At 45.0% G+C, this 24,353-nt stretch overlaps 1 protein-coding gene and 1 long non-coding RNA gene across 4 annotated transcripts; one reads left to right on the top strand and one right to left on the bottom strand.

Annotated features, from left to right (window-relative positions):
• LOC121472678 lies at window positions 1-10,275 on the top strand. 2 transcript variants are annotated; one of them, XR_005982975.1, is made up of 3 exons: window positions 1-304; window positions 9,314-9,508; window positions 9,903-10,275. It is a non-coding gene; the product is annotated as an uncharacterized LOC121472678 (long non-coding RNA). The 2 variants fall into 2 exon arrangements; XR_005982974.1 differs by having other exon boundaries at window positions 3-184.
• SPAG5 (sperm associated antigen 5) lies at window positions 565-21,333 on the bottom strand. 2 transcript variants are annotated; one of them, XM_041723972.1, is made up of 24 exons: window positions 21,201-21,333; window positions 20,801-20,944; window positions 15,701-16,791; window positions 15,410-15,593; window positions 9,940-10,014; window positions 9,602-9,694; window positions 9,367-9,501; window positions 9,063-9,182; window positions 8,846-8,938; window positions 8,630-8,743; window positions 8,169-8,262; window positions 7,856-8,003; window positions 7,674-7,776; window positions 7,353-7,486; window positions 6,778-6,916; window positions 3,103-3,214; window positions 2,849-2,935; window positions 2,465-2,585; window positions 2,236-2,347; window positions 1,766-1,846; window positions 1,319-1,474; window positions 1,157-1,231; window positions 945-1,025; window positions 565-743 (listed from the first exon to the last, which is right to left on the bottom strand). In XM_041723972.1, exons 1-24 carry the CDS (start codon window positions 21,249-21,251, stop codon window positions 672-674), a joined length of 3,615 nt encoding a protein of 1,204 aa, XP_041579906.1. In that variant the 5' UTR covers window positions 21,252-21,333; the 3' UTR covers window positions 565-671. The 2 variants fall into 2 exon arrangements, with proteins under 2 accessions (XP_041579906.1, XP_041579907.1); XM_041723973.1 differs by having other exon boundaries at window positions 9,602-9,691.
• Between the last annotated feature and the right edge of the window lie 3,020 nt (window positions 21,334-24,353).

The raw sequence follows: 24,353 nt of genomic DNA, 5'->3' as shown, positions 1-24,353 counted from the left end.
CCCCACCCCCCACACACACTCGCTGCCACCACCACCCCACCACCACCCCGCCCCCGAGGCAAGAAATGGCCTTGCCCTCATTTCTGCCACCATCGCCTTTACCCTGTGCTGGGCACTGTCCTGGATGTTGGGAACTGCGCCTGGTCTGTGAAGGAGAGTCACCTAAACAGTCACAACTGATGGGGTAAGGAGACAGAGGTACCAACAAAGTGTGGCAGTCCAGTGCAGGGAGTAAGAACTGAGTTTCTCTGTTCTCACCCACCCCCTTATTTACCAGGACCTCGTCTGGAGGGGGATGGAGAAGGTAAGAGAATGAATCCTTGTCTGTCCATTCTCCCCACCGGCTAAGAGCCAGGGAACAAGTAGTCCAGTGCCCAGAGTATTTGAGGAAGCAAGAGAAGGGAGGAGGGGCAGCCAACTCTGGCTCTGGATGCAGTAGGAGGGTTGTATGGAGGGTGCCCAGGCAGGAGGGCCAACAATCTCCTCTAACCTCACCCAACTCCCACACCCAAAAAATAGGATTCATTGAACTTGAAGAAATTCATTAAATATATTTATTTAAATAGCATTAAACATAGCTAGCTCTATGTCCATTGGTCCTGGTGTTGGGGTAAGGGAGTATTGCAAGTAAAAAAAAAAAAGGAGTGAAACAGATTCCAGCTTTCAGTTTCTCAGCTCAGAAATTCCAGCAATCCCTGTAGCTCCTTGCAACCCCTCACAACCTCTGGAATGGACAGCAGAGTCTAGGAAGAGACAGAAAAGGTATCTCAGGGTCACATGTTCAAGGCTCCCAGTCCCAGGAAGTACCGACTGAGTGAGAGGGGAGAAACCAGAAGCCTGCAACAGTGAGCACAGGCTGAGAACCAGAACGATACTCATCATACTTCCTGGGGCTAAGTCCTGTGCCAGGTGCCTTCACTATATGAACTCCCTCCCTCCTTTACCTCATAGATATGCTGAACGATGTCATCTAGTTTCTTTAACTCCTTGTCAGAGCGCCGAAGGTTCTCCTCTAGTATGTTTCTCTAGAAAATAAATACGTTGCATTAAGTCCGGTACGCAGAAGAACAGCATAGTGTGTGGGACCAGGAAAATATGGCAGGGCATTTGCTAGTAGTAATGGGAAATGGGCCTAGAATGGCATGGGAATCCTTACATGGCTCTGGAACTTGACCATGAGCTCTGCCTTCTCATTTTTCATCTCCAGGAACATCACCCTCAGCTTTTCCACCTATAGAGATGTCCAGATCAGTAGAGGCACAGCCTTGGGTTCCCACCAGCTGCCCAGCTCCTCTGTTAACTCTGAGTCATCTCTCACCTCTTGGGAGAGCCACACTTTCTCCTGGATCCAGTTAGTGGCCATAGGCTGACAGTCGGGGTTCAGCTGACCTGCTAGGGTCTCTTGTAGCACCTTCGTCTCTGTCTCTGCACGCCGAAGTGAGCGAGTAAGCTGGGTCACCTCTTCTCTAAGGCTCTGGAGATGCGAATGAAGAGGTATCCAGTAGCCCTCAAAGGGCCTCTTTATCCTTTTTTGTTTTTAATTTATTCACGAGAGATACAGAGAGAGAGAGGTAGAGACAGAGGCAGAGGGAGAAGCAGGTCCCCATGAGGAGCCCGATGTGGGACTCGATCCCAGGACCCAGGGATCACGAACTGAGCCAAAGGCAGACGCTCAACCACTGAGCCACCCAGGGATCCAATTCCCACCAAATTTAAGATTCTAGCTACCATGGACACAGAAGGTCAGGCATCATACAGAACATACTATGAGCTCGCCACTCTTGTCTATCTGCTCTAGTATCTTCTCATTCTGCTGTTGTATCACTTCCTGGAGCTCCTTTTCATTCTGTGAGGGAAAGGAAGGAAAGCCGCACTGGGAGAGCTGGCTTTTTAGCAGCCCTTGCCAGGAGATAGGATTTAATGTCTGACCCATGTTTAGCTCCAGTAATACCAATTGATAACAATCCAATTCTTTCTCTAGGGCTATGTTAGGCAAGGCACATTTCAGTGTTGAGAGAGTTCTGCCAGAGTTCCTGACTTCTAGGTCAGTCTGGGAGATGGGTCAGCCCATAGCTAATTCCCAAGCATGTGAGATGTCTGACCCTGGGAAGGGCAAAACTAGGGCAATGATTGGAAAATTCCCACCACCCAGATTCCTGGAGAGACCATGGGTCCCAGTGGGCCAGTAGAGCTGCCCCAGTTCTTCAACGCCCCACTTCTAGGCCCCTCCTTCACCTTGTAGTGCAAGCACAAGGCCTGGTTCAGCTTCTCTATGTCTGCCTCCTTGGCCTTCTGGGCTTCCTGATGGTGTTCTTCCTGGGCCTGTAGCCTAGCCTGCAGATCACAGCTAGGGGAGGGAAGGATTCAGCATTACTGCTGTCCTCTGAGGCACTGGCTGAGCCCTTGACATAAGGAGCTGTCTCACTTGATCTGCCCTCTCTAATCAAGACTGCCCTCCACTCACATCTTTCGCTGCAGAGTCCTGACAATTTCTTCTTTAGACTCTTGCAGCAGGGAACACAGGCTTTGAAGCTCCAGAGTCATAGTACCCATTTCTGCCAGACTCTTCTCCATGCCTGGGGTCTCTGAAAGAGCAAGTCCTAACTAGAAGTAGAGCTCTTTGGCTCTAAAGGAAGAAGATGTATGTAGCCATCATTGCCACAACTCTTATCTTTGTTACCCACCCATAGGATTTGAATGTCCAGAACACTGCAGATCTCAAAAGGCAGAAATAAAATGAGCCCACGTAAAATTGAGGTTTTTAGAGCAAAGCACTTCTCACTGCTTTAGTCTTTATCATTAGTACCAGATCTAGAAATGAGGCAGGATCCCTGGAGCCCATCCTAACCTGTAGGCTGAAGGGAAACCATTGATGCTACTCGGGTGAAAGCACTCTTGTCACTTCCCAGCAAGGGCACAGGAGCTGCTTCTAGCTCTAAAAGAAAAACCAATTGAGGTAGAGGGCCTCTTTGGTGACCCAGTCAAGGGTCTGCCATGACAGAAGCCAGGGAGAGAGATGTCTGTTGGTGAGCATCTTCAACAGCTGAAGATATCAGGGGCAGGGCTGCAATTTTCCCATTCTTAAATCCCAAGGACTCTAACCTTCATCTGCCACTGCTGTCAAGACACTCCCCAAGAAGGTACTGTTAGTGGGTGGAGGGTATTCTTGGGCAGGAGCACAGGCTGCGCTTACCAGGAGGGTCTCTGGTTCAGCCTAAGGGTAAAGGAGAAACATGGTCAGCTACTCTTCAGGGTTCATGATTTCCTGAACTTCCAGGTACCCCCTAGCCACTCCTCTGGAATGCTCTTCTATCTACTCCCTTTTTTCTCTATCAGCAACTTCTCTAACTCCTTTCCCTGAGCTTCTCTAACTAAAACAGTAACAATTTGAAACAGAAACCTTCTTTTTAACTTAAATCCCATTTTTAAACTGCCATTTCTCTTTCCCTTCCAATTAAAAAAAGACTACATTTCCCGCCTAAAATTCTCACCATCTATTTATTGACTCCCTAGCCCCACTACACTCAGTCTTCTGCCTCACCATTCCACCAAAACTCTTTTTACCAATAGCATCCTTACTTTCAAATTCAATGGACAGTTAAAGCTCTTGTTTTACCTATTTGATAATCGATGACCATGTTCTTCTTTTAGAAACTTTCTTTGCTCAGCTTCTGGGACAGGACTCTCTCCTTCTTAGGTAGGCCTCATACCTTTCTAACAATTTCTGCTCTCTATCCACAGGTCCTTCCTTAAACTGCTGGACTCCTTTTGGTTCATCCTTAGCCTTCTTTATACTCTAACCCATTCCCCAGGTGGCCTTGCCTTGGGAACGCCACAAAAACATCCACTTCTACATGGTTGACCTTTCAATATATCTCTCTGAAGTGTATGATTTTCTCAATCTCCAGACCAAAAGGCTCACCTGCCTGTGAAAAATCTACCAGAATGTTCCATAGTTCACCTGAAATTTACTATGTATAAAGCTGACCTCACCATTTTCCCTGTCCCATCCCATCAAAAATCTATTCCTCCTCCTGTATTTACAATCCTAGAGCAGGAGGGTTGGGGCAGCAAATTACAGTTTGTGGTTCATATCTGGCTGGCCAACTGTTTTGGTAAATAAAGTTTTATTGAAATACAGCCATACACATTTAATTATATATTGTCTATGGCTGTTCTTGAACTACAAAGGTGGATTTAAGTAGTTAAGGCAGAGACAACATGGCTCACAAAACCCAAAATATTATATTGTACTTTTTTAATAAAGATTTTATTTATTTATTCATGAGACACACATGAGAGAGAAGCAGAGACAGAGGCAGAGGGAGAAGCAGGCTCCATGCAGGGAGCCCGACGCAGAACTCAATCCTGGGTCTCCAGGATCACGCCCTGGGCTAAAGGCGGTGCTAAACCATTGAGCCACCTGGGCTGCCCTATATTGTACTTCATAGAAAGTCTGCCACCCCCAGTTCTAGAAAGTACCATCATCTTTCCAGCAACCTAGAGATCATCATTCGCTCTTCCACCTTATACCTACACCAAATTGGTCACCAGGTTATATTACTTCCATTTTCCAAATATGTATTGAATTCATCCAGTCCATCCTCTCCTCCCTACCCCTTCTATAATTGTCATTAGTTCAAGCCTTCAGGCCTCCTGTCTACTTCTCTAGTCTTGTCTCCTTGTTTGTCATTCTTGCCCCATATACCTCCTATGCTCCAATTATGAAGAGCTGGCTTCCCAGTCCCCAAGCTTGCCAAAGTCCATATAAGCAGGGCCTTGTCTTGTTCACCTATAGCCCCAGCACCTAACCCAGGTCATGTTACAAGGTAGACACTACGAAAAAGTACACACAGTGCCTCTCTTTCATATACCATCCACTCTGCCTAGAAGGACTTCCTATATAACCTACCCTTGCCCTGCCCTATAAACTTCCAAATCTCAAGACTCTGCCCAAGGATCACCTGCTTTGAGAAGACATGCTAACTCTCAAAGGTATATTTCTCCATGCAGACATCTGTCATGATCATAAGTCAAGATGTCAGGTTTACACTCCTCTTCTTGCAAGACTGTGGAATCTTTCACATTTCCTGTGCTCAGCACACATTAGGGTCAGATCATAAGCACTTTCAGAGTTCTGGATCCTGGTTGTAACTTTCACTGTTGAATAAGCTAAATAACTCTATTCTAAAAGATATCAACAATTTATTGTGTAGGGTGGACTGTAGGAAAGCCAAAGAAGCAATGCTAAATTTCTGTTTTATTTTTTAAATTTTTTAAATTAATTAATCAAGTATTTTTTAAATATTTTATTTATTTATTCATGAGAGACAGAGAGAGAGGCAGAGACACAGACAGAGGGAGAAGCAGGCTCCATGCAGAGAGCCCGACGCGGGATTCAATCCCAGGACTCCATCCCAGGACTCCAGGATCATGCCCTGGGCCGAAGGTGGCGCTAAACCAATGAGCCACGTGGGCTGCCCTAACTTATTTAGAGAGATAGAGTCTGTGTGAGAGAGAGTAAGTGAGCGAGTGCAGGGGGACGGACAAAATGAGAGGGAGAGAGAGAATTTCCAGCATACTCCCAGCTGTGTGTGGACCCCAATGCAGGACTCAATCTCATGACCCTAACTAAGATCATGACGTGAGCTGAAATCAAGAGCCAGATGCTTGGGATCCCTGGGTGGCACAGCGGTTTGGCACCTGCCTTTGGCCCAGGATCAAATCCCACATCGGGCTCCCGGTGCATGGAGCCTGCTTCTCCTTCTGCCTATGTCTCTGCCTCTCTGTGTGTGTGTGTGTGTGTGACTATCATAAAAAAAAAAAAAAAAAAGAGCCAGATGCTTAACCGAATGAGCTACCCAAGCACCCCATCTACTTTCTTTAAACATTGTCTAATTGGGGATGCCTGGGTGGCACACCGGTTGAGCATCTGCCTTCAGCCCAGGGCCTGATCCTGGAGACCTGGGATCGAGTCCCACATTGGACTCCCTGCATGGAACCTGCTTCTCCCTCTGCCTATGTCTCTGTCTCTATCTCTCATGAATAAATAAAATCTTTAAAAAAATAAATAAAATAAATAGACATTGTCTAGTTGAAGAGAATAGACATCCAAGGAAAACTAATGCAAGTACAAAAGCAGAGTAAGTTCATGAGGAATATAGTAGGAGATCACTGAGTCCATGTGATTCTGGAATATTTCAAAGAAGGTGCAATAGGGAGAATAAGGAAAGGAAAAGGTATTTCCAGTTTGAAATCAGAGGAAAATGGGCATGGGAACAGCCCAAGTCTGGGTGTGATTAGAGATTGGGCATGCCAGTATACAGACTAGTTGGAGTAAAGAGTTCATAATAGAGAGGCAGGAGACAGATGAAGAAAAGTTTGAGTGACAAGATGAAGAATTGCCATAGGTGACTGAAAGTCAGTGAAGGTCAGAGATAGAATAAGAATAGCATTTTAGGAAGACCATTCTATGCAATAGATACAACTGGAAAACTCTTGAAAACTAGAAATAGAGGAGAACTTCCTTAACCTACAAAAGCCTACAGCTAACATCATACTTAATGGTGAGAAAGTTCAAGCTTTCCCTCTAAGATCAGGTACAAGGCAAGGATGTCCCCTTATACCCTTCCTTTTCCACATCGTGGTAGAAGTTCTAGCAAATGCAGTGAGACAAGAAAAGGAAATAAAAGGTCTACAGATTGGGAAGGAAGGAATAAAACTGTCTTTGTTTGAAGATAGGATTGGAAGGAAAGAAAAGGAACCTCCAGATCCTACCTTCTCCTTTAGTTTTGTCTGTAGGAAGAAGGTGAGTCTCTGTAGTTGCTCAGTCAGCACCCCTAGCTCTTGGGAATACTGGCGTGTCTTCTCCAGATGTTGTTCCTGGCTCTCTGCTATGGTGCTAGCCAGGTTAGCCCTGAAATAAAGAAGAGAGAAAACAGCCAAAGACCAGGCAACCTCTGAACACCTCTCCCAAATCCCCACACAGAGCTGCAAAGAGGGAAAACAAAAACAAAAATGACAACAACAACAAAAAGAGGGAAATAAGGGGGCTCCTGAGTGGCTCAGTCATTTGGGCGTCTGACTCTTGATTTCAGCTCAGGTCATGATCTTAAGGTTGTGGGATCGAGCCCCTGCCTCTGCACTGAGTGCAGTCTGCTTGTCCCTCTTCCTCTACTCCTCCCTGCCTCATGCTCTCAGTTCTTTCAAATGAATAAATACCATCTTTAAAAAAAAAAAAAAAAAAAAAGCTGTGGACCCTATTACAATTCTCTTCTTGGAAACTTTAGCTTCTCAAAATGCTCCTGGGAAACATAAACAGTAGGTGAAGCACAGAAAGGTATAAATCTCACTTCAGGTTCTCTACAGTATCTTTGAGGTCCTCACACTGCAGGCTGCGCTCCCGGAGTGCTTCCAGTGTGGTTTTCAGCTGACATTCAACCTGGCCCAGCTCTAGGTGAGCAACCTGGTTCTCTTGGTCTGCAAACTGGGGACACAGGAAAAGGAAGGAAGGCAAAGAGCGAGACAGGGAGGGGGGGAAATAAGGCTAACTAAGAAAACTTAGAGCCCTGGGAACAGAGGCTTTTTCTGGTCCACAGTCTCAAACCTTACTTCAATACCATCAGAAGAGTCACACTCCTATCGGCTCCCTGGCCCCATGCCATATTCCTTACCTCCAGGGTCTCTTTCAGGTCTTGTATCTCCTTGGTCAGGACAGCCTGTTGTTGCTGCAGCTCTGCCTGCAAGTGTTTTAGTGCCACCTCTTCCATTTGCCATCTACCAGAGACCATATATTAGATTCCACTGGTCCTATTTCCTGGGTGCCTCCTGCCACAATAACCTGATAGTAACTCACTGAGCAGCCTGCTCCTCATTGCTCTGGGTAAGCTGGCAAAGCAACTCATCCTTCATGGCCAGGTCCTGGGTACAATGGGCATGCTGACTCTGTAGCTCATTTAGCTGACTCTCCATGCTGGCCAGAATCTGCAGCTGAGCCTGGAGATCTAAACCAAAAGTATCATAATGATACCATGCAGTCATCAGGCCAAAACCTCCACATTCTTCTGCTCCAAAACAAGTGCTCTAGAGCACTTCCTTGCTTTACTGCCACACCTCTAGCTTCAGCAGGGCACAAATGCTTGTGCATGCATGTGCACACACACCCCTACCTGTTGCTAGGCAACTGTTTTCCAATTCTAGTTGTTCTATTCGGCCTTTGCAGTCCTCTAGATGGGTAGTAGCTTGTACCAGCTCCCTGGAAACCTAGGAAGAAAAGACAGATTTTTCTCCTCTGGTTTTTCCTAAATCAGGAATCCTAGGATTTAGCCGAGCTTCTCTTTCTGGACAGAACAGCAAAGCAATTGCTCTTGGGAGGCAACACTACAGAAATAAGGCTGGTCCTCAGTAAAAAGAAGAAAGAGGAGAAAAGTAGCTGAAGAAGGTGAAGAGCAAAGGAGACAACTGGGTCCAAGGCCATCTATAGTGAAGGGACCTGGCTGGTCTCCAGACCCACAGAGTGGAAAAAAGACAGGTCCAGGGTAAGAAGCTAATGATACCACTCATTAGAAAGGCCTTCTATAGAGGAGGAGTAGTCAACCAAGCCTAAAAAGTCCCCACTCCTGGTTTGTACCTGCTGCTTTTCCTCAATTGCAGCATCACGCTCCTGGAGGGCCTGCCGACTCTTAGCTGTGAGTTTCTCTGTGAGTTGTCGAGACCGGCTCAGCAAAGCTGTCCATTTTATGTACTACCAGAGGAAGCAAGCAGGTCAGGAGAACACATTTGAGGCAAGGCTCCTAACAGGGCTGGCTATGAGTAAAGGAGTGATATGCTGGCCTCAAATACTCACATCCAATTGCATGGTTATCCAGTCCTGTTGTAAGTTTGAAGTCAGACTCACTGTCTGCTGAGCCACCTCTTCTTGCTCAGTATGAAGCCCTACCTACACAGAAAGATTGCTTATGGAGAACATGCCCCTTCCCTCTGGATACAACAAAATGGGGGTATATGGCCATCTCCCTCTGTATTAGCATGGATCCCAGGAAAAGAAAATGCCTTCAAATTACCAGTTGGGTCTGGATCTCCTTCAAAAGGCCTCTGAAATCCCCCATGGATGCCAGGTCCTGTTCTAGCTGGCTGATACGCTGGCTGGCGTGTGCACAGAAAGCCTCTAGCACAGCCTCTGCCTATTGAAGGAAGAGGTGGGCAGAGGGGCAAAAGAGCACAAAAAGCCCTGACTCTCCACACCTGTGGTTTAGTTCATTATTCCCCAAGGCAAGCAGTCATCTGTGTCTCAGGTGATTTTGTGTTCCTGCAGGAACCCTGAGGAAGAGACCTCTCACATCCAGGAACAAAGACATGGCACCTTACCGCATCCTTGCCTCTGAGGGCCATTTCCTCTTTGTGCATTGCCTCCTCCTTTTCTGCTTTGAGGCTCTGGAGCCTTGCCTTCAATTTCCTCAACACATCACAACAGCAGGAGACCAGAGTTTCTATACGCCGAGACTACAAGGTAAGAACCAGACACTGCATCTAGTTCCCCCCCGTTTTTTTTTTAAATCTTCATCTCACCAGAGGCCCCTGCCTTCATCTTCATGCTGCTTACCTCCTGACTCAAGGCAGTTTTATCTTCCTCTAAGTGCAACAGAGATAGATGAAGCAAGGATATCAGCTCTTTAGAAACCAGCACCCATGACTGCTGTGGAGGGAAAGGTGGTTAGGCTAGATCAAATAAAGTCACTAAGCAGGAAATAAGCAAGGACAGTGGGAGGGAAACCACTGACCCCAATTCTAAGCTCCCAATAGGGACATGTCCTTAACAAAGGTTTGGAAACCTCCCTTCACTACCATGGCTTAGTATCACCATCTGCTAACTACTCAGGATTCTCCATTCTTTATCTTCACAGGAGACCCAGAGATAATATAAGGTCAATCAAAGCTTACCATGACATTCCTGGCCTGCTGCAGAACCTGTCCAATCTCTTGACTCTCCTGAAGATGCTGAGGTTTCTTATTTATCTGGGTGGAGAAACAAAAGCTGTGCCTTTTGCATAGACAACATGCACCACCAGCACTGAATTCCCCCTCCCACCCACTGAGATACAGGAGCCTCTCCTATTAACAGTAGGAGCAAAGCTCACAAGCTCGATGAAGCCAAGTCAGAAAAAAATTGAGATACATAAAAATTCATTATCAAAATAACTTTTTTTTCTAATTAGAAGAATGAAACTGGGCAGCCCGGGTGGCTCAGCGGTTTAGCGCCGCTTTAGGCCCAGGGCCTGATCCTAGACACCCAGGATCGAGTCCAAAGTCAGGCTCCCAGTGTGGAGCCTGCTTCTCCCTCTGCCTGTGTCTCTGCCTCTCTCTCTGTCTCTTATGAATAAATAAATAGAATCTTAAAAAAAAAAAAAGAAACTATAAGAATGTGCTTAATGTAAAATTTTAGAAATACAGAATAAATAAAATGGAAAAAGAAACCATTAATAATTTCACCACCTGGAGCAACAATTTTTTTTTTTAAAGGTTTTTTTTATTTCAGAGAGAGAGCATGAGTGGGGAGAGGGGCAGAGGGAGAGAGAAAAGCAGACTCTGCGCTGAGGAGGGAGCCCCATGTGGGGCTCAATCCCAGGACCCTAAGATCATGATCTGAGCCAAAGGCAGACACTTACCAACTCAGCCACCCAGGCGCCCCTACTTAATTTTATTATACTAATGTTATTTAACCCTGAATTTATATTCACTCTCCTCACTGAAATAGCCTGAGACTGGAAAATCTGCTTTAGGGAGACCTATCAAAGCGGACTACTACTCATTTTTTTACTTCTGATGATACTTTACCTCACCTTAAAGCCTCTCAAAGATTATCTGAACTCTGGTTTCCTTTCTTTAAAAAACCATGACTTATGTTATACTTCCTTTCCATGTTATTAAAAGCTCTTCATAAGCACATAAAATTAGGTTGCAGATTATCCCATCTTATGGTGTATCATTATTTTTCATTACACTTTTTTCATCATTTTAAAAAAAGCTATCAGTTTTATGCAGTTTTTTTTTTTTTTTTTCCTAAGGATACGTCCCTAGAAGTAGAACTACTAGGTCAGAAATTCTGAATTGCTTTAAGGGTCTTACTTAAATTACTTGCAAAAAAGGTTAAGCCAATTTATATACCTTACTAACAACAGGACAATACTTACTAGCATTATCTATTTTATTTTTGCCATTTTGTTAGACGAAAATAGCATCTCATTGTTTTAATTGGCAATTCTCTTGATCACAGTAACCTCCCCATATACTCCTTTGTCGTTTTCATTTTCTCATTCTCTATCTATTCGTTATCTTAGTGCAAATAAAAATTAGTATGCTACGTTGAGTGGAAAAGTATGATCTCAAGGCAGCAGAGCCATACAAAGACTCAAGTTCTGAGACAGAAGCAGACAGTTGCCCCATCATTACTGCTGAAAGGCAACCATCATCTAAGACAAAACCTACTGTGGGAGCAGCAGTGCTGAGTCACGATGTTACAGCAGTCTGGATTTAAGGGGACAGAGCTTGTAGAGTTCACTGTTCCCCTCCCGCACAGAGCAGTCATGATTCCCTACTGCATCATGTAGTAAGGCATGGAGGATGCCATGAGCCCCAGACAGGGGACGCATGCTGCTCAGAGCTGGGCAGCCAGGCAAGTGATGAGATTAGTGTGAAGGAAGCAGCCAAGCGGCAAGTACAGGGCACTGCGATAGAGAATGGCTGCCGGTGCTATCATTGCCTCTATTTGGCTCTGCCTCAGTGGCATCCAAAGGGATTTGGCGAGCTTCAGGGAAAGAGGGTACGAGGTCAACTTAGGGATGGGGAACAAGGTCAGGATTTTGGCAAAAGATAGTCATTATTTTGAGAATATTTTCAACTCAAGGTCTTTGGGCATTTGGAGACCAACTCCTCTTAGCAGCAGCCACCCATTACCTCAAAGGCCACAGGACTGAGGCTCTCAATTCCTCCCTGGATACCATTCTCTTCCTTCCTCAGCTTATGCTATCACAACCAGAGTCCTCTAGAACAGTGGTCTTTTTTTTTTCCCCTAAAGATTTTATTTATTTATTCACGAGAGACACACAGAGAGAGAGGCAGAGATGCAGGAAGAGGGAGAAGAAGGCTCCCCATGGGGAACCCGAAGTGGGACTCTATCCCAGGACCCCAGGATCATGATCTGAGCCAAAGGCAGACACTCAGCCTCCAAGCCACTCAAGTACCCCAAGAACAGTGGTCTTTAAACTGTTTTCCTTTCATATCTCCAGAATAACTTTGAAAGACTGAATATTGAGGTGCCTGGGTGACTCAGTGGTTGACATCTATTTTTTTATCTTTAAAGATTTTAGTTATTTATTCATGAGAGACACAGAGAGAGGCAGAGACACAGGCAGAGGGAGAAGCAGGCTCCATGCAGGGAGCCTAGTGTGGGACTCGATCCTGGGTCCTGGGGTCAAGTCTCATATCGGGGTCCCCTTGAGGAGCCTCCTTCTCCCTCTGCTTGCGTCTCTGCCTCTCTCTGTGTCTCTCATAAATAAAATCTTCTTAAAAAAAAGACTAAATATATTTTTTAAGATTTTAATTTATTTATTTGAGAGAAAGAGCAAGAGAGAGAGCTCTAACATGAGTGGGGAGAGGGGCAGAGGGAGAGGGCGAAGCAGACTCCCCACTGAGGGGGAAGCCTGATATGGGGCTTGATCCCAGAACCCAAAATCACGACCTGACCCAAAGACAAATGCTTAATCAACTGAGCCACCTAGGCAACCCCCAAAAGACTGAGTACTGTTTTGTTTTCTTTTTTAAAGGTTTTATTTGGGATCCCTGGGTGGCGCAGCGGTTTGGCGCCTGCCTTTGGCCCAGGGCGCGATCCTGGAGACCCGGGATCGAATCCCACATCAGGCTCCCGGTGCATGGAGCCTGCTTCTCCCTCCGCCTGTGTCTCTGCCCCTCTCTCTCTCTCTGTGACTATCATAAACAAATAAATAAATTTAAAAAAAAAAAAGGTTTTATTTATTTATTCATGAGAGACACAGAGAGGCAGAGACATAGGCAGAGGGAGAAGCAGGCTCCCTGCAGGGAGCCAATGTAGGACTAGATCCTGGGACTCTGCTATCACACCTTGAGCTAAAGGCAGACGCTCAACCACTGAGCCACGAAGGCATCCCAAGACTGAGTATTTAAGGTTTAAATTATTACAAAGGCTGTAATTTCAAACCATACTATAAATATTGATAGTTTGAGGGGCACCTGGATGGCTTAGTTGGTTAAATGTCTGCCTTCAGCTCGGGTCATGATTCCAGGGCCCTGGAATTGAGCTCAGCTTCAGGCTCCCCACTCAGCGCCCTCACTCGCTTGTTCACTCTCTCTCAAACAAATAAATAAATTTTAATAAATAAATCTTGATAGTTTGAAATAAAACTGTTAAATCACTCTTAAGTATATCCAACAGTATAAATAGTACATATACCATAATGATTTTTTTTTAAAGATTTTATTTATTTATTTATGAGAGATAGAGAGGGAGAAAGAGGCAGAGACACAGGCAGAGGGAGAAGCAGTCTCCATGCAGGGAGCCTGACGTGGCACTTGATCCTGGGACTCAAGGATCACGCTCCGGGCCAAAGGCAGGCGCCAAACCGCTGAGCCACCCAGGGATCCCTACCATAATGATTTAATACCTATTTGATACCATCAAAAAACGTATAAACAGGGGCTCCTGGGTGGCTCAGTTGGTTAAGTGTCCAATTCTTTATTTCAGCTCAGGTCATGATCTTAGAATCCTGGGATAAAGACCTGCATCAGACTCCACACTTAGCGGGAAGTCCACTTGAGGATTCTCTCTCCCTTTCCCTCTGCCCCTGCTTGTGTGCACTCTCTCTCTCAAATAAATAAATCCTTTTTAAAAATGCACAAACAAGCTCTTCCTAAAAGTCAGACATTTTGGGGCCCCTGGATGGCTCAGTCACTTGACTTTGGCTCAGGTCATGATTTCAGGGTTGTGATATCAAGCCCTGCGTCAGGGTCCACCCTCAGTGGGGCATCTGAGTTCATTTCTTTCCTTTTCCCTCTCCCTCTGCCCCTCCATGTGCTCATGTTCTCTCTCTCAAATAAATACATCTTTCAAAAGTAAGAAATTTTTTATCATTCCTTTTTCTCCTTGAACCTGTATTTTTACTCTTCTCAGAATTTTATCCTAATGTAATAAATTTTAGTATCTATATATATCTATAATATAAAGTCTATTATTAATCAATATATCTGCAACAACAGAAATCCATTTTAGTCAGTAAAATTTTATTGCAAATTATCTATTAGAAAAATGGATGGTGCTTCTTATTAGTTCATGTTTCTGTGGAGTACTGTAATGCCTATACTAAGACATGGCTCAGCAACAATTCCATGCTGATTTTCCTTTCTTATGAGATTTAAGCACTGAGAATCCTCATATAAATAATGGGAATAAGTAAGAATGGAGGAAAAGAAAAGGGCACATCACCCAATTCTAGGCGCTCCTTTGGAGATACATGCCAAAAATCTCATATTGAACTTCTGTCAAAATGTTTAATGATCCACAAATATAACTAAAGTCTTCCTTCAATTTCGTTGAAAGCATGCAAAAATGATATGTTACATAATCATCATAGTCATTTGCTTTCTTATCATGGACACAAATATTTTCTTTTTTATTTTTTTATTTATTTATGATAATCACACAGAGAGAGAGAGAGAGAGGCAGAGACACAGGCAGAGGGAGAAGCAGGCTCCATGCACCGGGAGCCCGACGTGGGATTCGATCCCGGGTCTCCAGGATCGTGCCCTGGGCCAAAGGCAGGCGCCAAACCGCTGCGCCACCCAGGGTTCCCCACAAATATTTTCAATTGTCCTTTGATTACTATTCCTTGACAATGTAAGATTCAAGATAGGTAGTAAATACACTGTTTGTTAGTAAAGTGGACAGGGGCAATTGAGAATGGGGAAGTAGGAAAGAAAAGAAATTAGTCAAGAGTACATGTGGAGGACGCCTGCATGGCTCAACCGCTGAGCCACCCAGGTGTCCCGAAACTGACTCCTTTAAAACTTCCCTGGCTTGAGACACCTGAGTGTCTCAGCGGTTGAGCGTCTGCCTTTGGCTCAGGGCATGATCCCGGAGTCCTGGGATCAAGTCCCACATCAGGCTCCCCTTGAGGACCCTAGTCTCCCTCTACCTATGTCTCTGTCTCTCTCTCTCTGTGTCTCTCATGAATAAATAAAACTTTCCTGGCTTATATTCCCTTGGAAAATCTTGATGTATCCCACGGGTATAAATGAGTACCCACAGCTTTAAGGGTTATCCAGATCATCACCTTTTACACATATTCTAAGGAAGAGGGCCCACTGGGAAGAACATTCATACCCCACCAGGAGATGTGCCAGTCTGTGTGCTACTGTCCTGAACTTCTGAGTTCATTTCTTTCCTTCTCCCTCTCCCTCTGCAGTCCCGCAGCTGGCGAGAGAGAACCTCCAGAATGACAAGAGAGTTCAGCAGGTTATCTTCCAGGTCGTGTTGAGATAAGGCAGTCAGATCTAGAGGACGGTTGCTGTGGCAAGAGAACAACATGAGAAGAGAAGAAGAAAGGGGAAGAGAGGGGCGCAGCAGGTCCAGGTTAACGAGGCCCAGGAGGCACAAAGATATAGGGACACTTACCCCTGTAGGAGGTGCTCTGTCTCAGAAGTACCATCCTTGACACCTGCTGGGCCTGTCTGGGAGGTGTTTGTACTCTTTTCCTGTGCTGCTGGGGGAGTAAACCAAGTCCCTACAGAGCAGGTAGGGAAAGGGGTAGTGCTAATCGCAGTATCCCGAAGCATAGAGGGAAGAGATAAGCTCTGGGGGAGATTTTCCAGCATGACTGAAGTATTTATATCTTTTTCCAGCCAGGCCAGGGGAGACATCCAAGGCCCTGTATCAGAGATGAGAACCCTACCAGTATCTTCTACTGTTGGGCCTGCAGCTGCCTGGGATTCCATCTCTCTTGGATTTGGGGTCAGGCATGTGAATGGAGTAGCTTCCATATTTGAGACAAGTGCTTGATCTCCTAGTTCAACCTCCTCCGGGAGTATGGGAAAGCTAAGTTCTTTTTCCTCTACAGATCTGTGCTCTACAATTTGCTCCCCTGGGTCCACATGACTGACAAGGAAATCTGTTGCTAAGTCAGTTGAAGAGGAGAGCCAGAACATGGAGGAAGGCAAGGAGGTATTACTTTCAGAAGGGACTAAGTCCTCAACCACAGCCTCAGTCCTACTGCCCCTAAAGCATTCTTTGGAGCAGTGTGGTTGTTGCTCAGAACAGGGATTTGGTAGATACTCCAGGATGTGGGATGGAGGATGCTGAAATGTAGGTTTCTCAGGCATAGCAGGAACAACTTCTTTAAGGCTGTCTTCTAGGCAGGCCGCCACCCCCTCTCTTAGCAAATCTCCTGGGTTCAAAGGCTCATCTGGAGAGATGTTATTTGTCTCTGTCATAGTATCTAAATGAGCCTCAAGTGTGACATCTTGCTGCTGCCCCACTGGAGAGGGTACAAGGAACATGGTTTTAAACACACTGTTGTCCAGTGGATCTACTGCTTCCTCAGATATTCTGGGAGTAGAGTTGGTTTGGGGATTCAAATCTAGAGGCTGTTCATCTGATTCACGATGACAAGCTTCCAGGCACTTTGATGGATGGCTGAACTGTTCTGAAGAGGAGTCTGTCCTCTTGGCATTGACAAAATCCAGTGGAGATGCAGTGTTGCTATCTTCCTGCCAAAGAAAACAAAAGTAGTTGGCCAAGGCAGTCAATTCAGGTTCCCAACCTACAATTATGAGTACAGAATACTGTCTAAACTCAAGGGAAGATTTTCCTCTCCTTTTTTTTTTTAAGATTTTTTTATTCTTAAATCTTTATTTAAGATTTTTTTTTTTTTTTTAATTCATCAGAGACACACAGAGAGAGAGAGAGAGGCAGAGATACAGGCAAAGGGAGAAGCAGGCTTCATGCAAGGAGCCTGGTGCAGGACTCGATCCCAGATCCTGGGATCATGCCCTGAGCCGAAGGCAGATGCTCAACCTCTAAGCCACCCAGGTGTCCCAAAGGAAGATTTTTCATTACCTCTGCTTAAGTAAAAACTTGGCTATGCCCTGCTCTCACTAAAGACACCCTAAACTAAACCTAACTAGGGCAGCCTGGGTGGCTCAGCAGTTTAGCGCCACCTTCAGCCCAGAGCCTGATCCTGGAGACCCAGGATTGAGTTCCACATCGGGCTCCCTGCATGGAGCCTGCCTCTCCCTCTCTCTCTCTGTGTCTCTCATGAATAAATAAATAAAATCTTTAAAATAAAATAAAATAAATAAATAAATAAACCTAACTAAACTTTAACTAAAGCTGGGAACCCATCTTATGTCCTTGCAAGTGAATCAGCCTACAATACAAACAAGGCTGAGAAAATCTATCCATATCCTGGAGGCCATCTTATGTCCCTGCAAGTGAATCAGCCTACAATACAAACAAGGCTGAGAAAATCTATCCATATCCTGGAGGCGATAGTAGCTTAAGTGTGACCCCACTCATCTTCAGTCCTAATTCCATTAGAGGAATGGATAGGAGAGATCGCTAGGTAAGCTCTGCCAAACTCTAGAGTTGCTCCAAGATTTTCTCTCTTCTGGGACAGATGAGAAATTGGGGACCAGAGTTAGTGTAATGTTTTGCTGGGGCCCACAGAGATCCATGGACCCTAGGAAAAAGGGCAATATCAAATAATGAGCACTGACTCATATGTTGTGATCTTATCAATAAAATAATAATGTATGTTTGCATATTATTAAAAGAACACAGAGAAAAATATGGAAGGATATAAATCAGGATGTTAAAATGGACTGGTTACTTGGGAAAGGCAAGTCATGTGTGGAAAGAATTAATTCCAGAAGAGGGGTAAAGAGAGATAGGAAACATGAAGCTAAGCAAAAAACAAAAAAACAAAAAAAGGGAAGGGGCAGAGAAAAAAGAAAAAAAATGCCTTTATAAAAATATATTACAATAATATATGGATGAGTGTGTATGTACATACACACAGATTCACAAAAGAAATGTAAGAAAGGGGTACCTGGGTGGCTCAGCTGGTTAAGCAACTAACTCTTGGTTTCCCCTTGGGTTGTGATCTCAAGGTGGTGAGATTGAGTCCTGCATGGGGCTCTGAGTTGGGCACAGAGCCTGCTCAGGATTTTCTCTCTCCCCTCTCCCTCTCCCTTTGCCACTCACACATGTATACATGTGTATGCATGGGCACAATCTCTCCTCTCTCTCTCTCTCTCAAAAAGTAAATTAAATAAATAAATACAAGAAAGGCAAGAAAGGATTTTCAAATATGATAGTTATCTAAGATGGCAAAAACATACCTTCTTTCTTAGATATTGTTTGAATGTTTCAAACAATGATCATTATATAATTAATCAAAATTTAAAGTTTTTTTTAAATTTATTTATGATAGTTACACACACAGAGAGAGAGAGATAGGCAGAGACATAGGCAGAGGGAGAAGCAGGCTCCACGCACCGGGAGCCCGACATGGGATTCGATCCTGGGTCCCCAGGATGGCGCCCTGGGCCAAAGGCAGGCGCCAAACCGCTGCGCCATCCAGGGATCCCTAATTAATCAAAATTTAAAAAGCAAGGGCAGCCCAGGTGGCTCAGTGGTTTAGCACCGCCTTCGGCCTAGGGTGTTGTCCTAGATACCCAGGACGAGTTCCATGTCGGGCTCCTTGCACGGAGCCTGCTTCTCCCTCTGCCTGTGTCTCTACCTCTCTCTCTCTGTGTCTCTCATGAATAAATAAATAAAATCTTTAAAAAAAAAAAAAAAAACTAAAAAAGCAAAAGTAATAGTATTTTGTTGGGGAAAAAATTCTTTTTGTCTGTGAAGCTGACTATATCAGAAGGTAGCAGAAGGGAGACCTAAATTCCATTCTATTCTGCTACCGTGATTAAAAGGCTGTGGTTCAATTTTATAAGTTCTATGAAGATCAGTTCCCTATCACTTCTTGGCCTTTTGGCTAAGATCAAGTGTATGAAGATAAGTTCCCACTAAGTACTATTTTTTTTCTACCTAAGCTGTACTGTTTAATATGGTAAATTAAAATTAAATAAAATTTACTTCCTCAGTCCCATTAACTACCTTTCAAGTGCTCAACAGCCACATAACTCATAGCCACCATATTGGACAGCCCATGTTATCAAACATTTCCATCATCCCATAAAGATCTCTCTTTTTCTTCCAAGATTTACTTATTTATTTGAGAGAGAGAGAGCAGAGTGAGGGGCAAAAAGAGAGGGAGAGGGGAAGCAGACTTCCCGCTAAGGAAGGAGCCCACCTGGGCTCAATCACAGGACCCTGAGATGATGACCTGAGCCAAAACCAAGAGTTAGATGCTTATCCAACTAACCCACCCAGGTGATTCCCAGAAAGTTCTACTGACCAGTAAGTGTTAGATTGTTTTCAAGAAAGGCCACCACCTTCATACATCTGTTATTCAGGATATCATGTTTTTATACATTCTTTTTTCCTCCTATAATCTATTTTATTTATATCCTATCTCCTCCAAGAAATAATTCAGACTGCAAAGGGGCTGTGGGCTGGCTTAGTCAGTGGAGCATGCGACTCTTGACCTTGGGGTCATGACTCCACAGCCCTACATTGGCTGTGGAGCCTACTAAATAAAAAATGAATAGAACTAAAAATAAAAATATTAAAAATAATTCAGACTGCATGAAAAAGAACAAATAGATCGTTAATGAAACACAAAATCATAGTCAAAAAAGAAAAAGGAAGCAAATCTTCCTATTTCAAGGAGTAATCGTAGCTTTATCTGATGATCAAATTTGACCCTGAGCTTTCTAGAAGCCAGAGCAAGAAGAAAAATATGGCAAACTACAGGTAGCTCTCTGTATCAGAAAGAGAAAAGGACAGCAATTTCTTTATGAAGACAATTTTCCAGGCAGTTAAGCTCTTAAAGAAATTTCTTCGGGGCATCTGGGTGGCTCAGTCAGTTAAGTATCTGCCTTTGGCTCAAGTCATGATCCCAAGGTTCTGGGATCAAGCCCCATGTTGGGCTCCCTGCTCAGCCCCTGGCCTCTGCTTCTTCCTCTTCCTCTGCCGCTCCCCCTGCTTGTGCTCTCTCAGTCTCTCTCCAAATAAATAAATAAAATCTAATTTTTTTTTCTTCAAGGAACTTTTAGAAGGGTCAGTTTCCTTCTCTGGCAAGTTTTTACAACAACTGAAAAGCAGTTTCTACAGGGCTACTTCTCTCAAGACTTTTGACAAAAGCACAACTCAACAGGGCAATTCTACAATGGTCTAGTTTAAAAGATGGTCCAAGTACCTTGCCTTTCAGTGGGGTAACTTGATCCCAGGAAGAGTTCTGATTAACTCTTGGAATGGATGTGAATATTGCCTCACTATGGCAGCTCACTGATGTCTGCGTGTGAGCCCACGTTAGGGGAAAACCACTAAGCAAAGTGATAGTATTTCTCAGTAGTTCGGTAAAGGTTTAATGAGGGAGGAGGTGATAGAAACTAACAGCCAAATAGAGGTCTAGGTTCTCGGTGGATTTCTTTAACCACCCTAGGGCACCTCTCTGTTGGCCTGAATAGCTGTAAATGGATGTCACTAAGGTAGAGGACTTCATTATGGTTAATTACGTTCCAGCCCTAGCCCTCTGTTCCTCTGAGCGCTCGACCTCGGCAAAGAGCCCAATCGAGAAGCCGGCCAGGCGAATCTCACCTGTGGAGAGATTCCACTGTGCAGTCCCAGCTTGTACAGTGAAGAGGTTGGCGAGTGGCATACCGGGGGCCCTTTTCCAGAGGTGGTGAAGGCACCGGGCTGCAGGACAAGTTCTCGGAGAGGAGTTCTCATAGCTGGTTTTCCCTGAGAAAGCAGAGAGTGTGAGAATGCCTGCGCTGGGCCAGCCCGGCCCTTCTCCCCTAAGAAGTGGGTCCTGGGGCAATAGGAAGAAGGCCAGACTTCCACCCCAGTCGCGCCGAAGCGGCAGAACCAGTAACAGACTCCATACACAGCCCCTTCCCCGGGCTGGGCCCAGCTTTCCAGGACCCTCGGCGTTGCCGGCGTCCCCGCCCCGAAACCCCGGCCCAGTTGTCTCCGTCCCTGAGGCTCTCCCGCTCACCGGTTGGGGCGAAGACGACCCGCTAACGCTCAGCTTTTTCACCCGCCACATTTCCACTACAGAACGCCGATCATCACCTCTCAGACCCAAGAGCAGACGCCACGCTCACCCGCCGTCTTTATTTGAACCTGCGCCGCGCCTCACGATTGGCTGCGGGGGCCTGGGCGCGTCGGCCTGGCGGTCCGCTCCGGGCTCGAGCCCGGCGGGCGGGGGGCGGGGCTAGGGCAGGCCACGCCCCCACCGGCCGGCGGTCGGCGCGCGCTCGCTCGCTCGCTGGACGGACACCCACCAACAGCGCTCGCAGCGCAGGAGCCGGCTGGGGGGCTGGAAGCGCACCTCGGCCCAGGCCGGCTTCGCGGCCTCACCTCGGCGCGGGTACCCAGACAGCTGGAGAGTCAGCTACCTCCCGCTTCCAGTGGGCCACCCACACACCCTGTCTGAAAAGTTGTCTCGGTTGCCTGGCCTGAGGAGGCCTCTCCTCGGGTTTGCCTTAGTTACCTGGCGCCTTAGCCTTGACCGGAAAGAGCCTTGGGGTGCGCGGAAGGGAGAAGTGATGGAAAGTCCTGTAACGAACGAGGCCAGGTGGGTTCGCGCGTAGGCCCTGTGTCGGGGTGGCCTGAGGTGGCCTTGAGCTGGAATGTAGGCTCTTCGGACTGCCTCGTGTTGCCCTGGGACTTACCTCAGGGCCTGCTACAAGTTTACGGGAACGACAGCTAGCAAGTATTGAACATTTATTATGTACCTGGCACTGTTCCAAATGCTTTCTCTATATTAACTCCTTGAACCCTCCTAAGGACCTATGAAGTAGGTGGTATAAATACCACCCTTTTGCAGACCAGAACCTAAGCCCTAATAAAATTGGCCCAATGCCCCGCCGGTAGTAAATGGCAGAGTCGAGATTTCAACCCACCATGCCACCAACTATAAGACTATATTCTTCTGTCGGCTTGAATCCCCTCCGTGGAAAATCTAGCCATGGAAGGTGGAATTGATTTTTGGAAACAGCCTTATGGTAAGTATTCAGAGTCTGTGATAAAGTGTGTTCATTGCGACACTCACTGTACCTTATTTACACTCTGAAGTCTTAATGAAGTTAGAAAAGGAAATCATACAAGGAGGAAGAACTATAATCTGTCATGAACTGTAGGCATGAGCTCCCGTAGAACCCTGTGATCTGATAGCATAGCCACTAGCCACATGTGATTCTTGAGCACTTCAAATGTGGCTAGTCCAAACTGAGATGTGTTATAGGTGTAAAATACAAACTGGGTTTCGAAGACTTTGTATGTAAAAAAAGAATATAGAATATTTTTTAATATTGATTACATGTTGAAATTATATTTTAGGTGTATTGGGTTAAGTAAAATACATTAAAGTTAATTTCACTTGTTTCTTTTTATGTTTTTAATGCGGCTACTGGCAAATTTAAATGACTTACAGAGCTTATATTATACTTCTATTGGACAGCACTACTCTAGAAACATGACAGTCCCAGCCTACAGATAACAGTTGCTTGAATGGAAAACTGGAAGAAAGACAAGGTAAAAACACAAACTTGAGCCTGGGGTTTCCCAAGATTCGCAGAGGGAATCCCAAGGTCTATGTACTTCTGGTCGATCAAAAAGATTCACAAATAAAACAAGAGTGGAAAGTGGCAGAAGAACCAAAACAAAACTAAGTGCTACTGGTAAAAACCTGTATTTTTTTTTTTAAGATTTTATTTATTTATTCATGAGAGACACAGAGAGAGAGAGGCAGAGACACAGGCAGAGGGAGAAGCAGGTTCCACACAGGGAGCCCGCCGTGGGACTCGATCCTGGAACTCCAGGATCATGCCCTGAGCCGAAGGCAGATGCTCAACTGCTGAGCCACCCAAGTGTCCTGATAAAAACCTGTATTATAGAAATGTGTGAATTGGAATGCTTATTCTTTGTCGCAGGTGGTATGTCAGAGCTAGGTGAGTAGCCAAAACGATATGGTGCTTCCAGCAGCAAATCAGGACAGATATGGAAGAGTAGATGAGTGGGAAAATACTATTATAAATAGGTAACATAAACAGAATATTGGTATTGTTTTGCATAATTTTTAAAACTTGGTGTTTTTTTTTTTTTTTAAGATTTTATTTATTCATGAGAGACTCAGAGAGAGGCAGAGACACAGGCAGAGGTAGAGGTAGTAGAGGTAGAAGCAGGCTCCATGCAGGGAGCCCGATGTGGGACTCAATCCCGGAGCTCCAGGATCATGCCCTGACCCAAAGGCATTCACTCAACCACTGAGCCACCCAGGCATCCCAGATTTGGTGGTTTTAAAATTATAAAAATAATCGATGCCTGTTATAGCAAGTGAAATAATGCAATGCAAGCATGTTTTAAAGGCAAAGCCTCCCCCTCCATTCTACCTGCCTGAGGTAATCAATAGTGTGTACACCTTTGTAAAAACATATGCATACACATACACAGGTTCTGTATGTCTATTTTACACAAACATTTTCTCCCCTAAAATTAATTAATATGTAGAATGGGGTCTCTGGGATTGAGGGCCAGTGACTTCTTTTTTCTCCACTTGTACTTCTCTTTCCCATTTTTTCATTCTCTGTGACACACATGAAAGGGAAGAAAGTATTGAGGTCTTTACAAAAATTACACCATTTCTATACTTCTGCATTTTCCCCCCTCATTCAATGTCTTATATAGAGCCTTCTTTTTTTATTTTTTAAAGTGAACTCTACTCCCTCCCAACATGGGGCTTGAATTCACAACCCCAGGATCATGAGTGGCATGCTCTACCAACTGAGCCAGCCAGATGCCCCTAGTATAATAGATCCTTCTGTGTCAACGATATAGATGTAATTGATTCATCACTTCATATTCCTTGCCCTTTTTAAAAAATAGGTTATGTCTGTTCTAATTTGCAAGAGTTTGTGTGATGTCATCACATTACGAATTTTTTAAAATCTGCTTTTGTCCATTGACTTTATTAATAGTATATTTGGCCGTACATATAGGACTTTTATGTGGTGGAGTTAAGAGCATCTTGATCAAGTCATTCATTTTCCAGATTTTTTTTTTTAAGATTTTATTCATAGAGACAGAGAGAGAGGCAGAGACACAGGCAGAGGGAGAAGCAGGCGCTATGCAGGGAGCCCAACGTGGG

The sequence above is a fragment of the Vulpes lagopus genome, chromosome 12 (assembly GCF_018345385.1).
Source record: "Vulpes lagopus strain Blue_001 chromosome 12, ASM1834538v1, whole genome shotgun sequence".
Classification (NCBI taxonomy): Eukaryota; Metazoa; Chordata; class Mammalia; order Carnivora; family Canidae; genus Vulpes; species Vulpes lagopus.
This window is presented reverse-complemented; position numbering and strand designations above follow the sequence as displayed.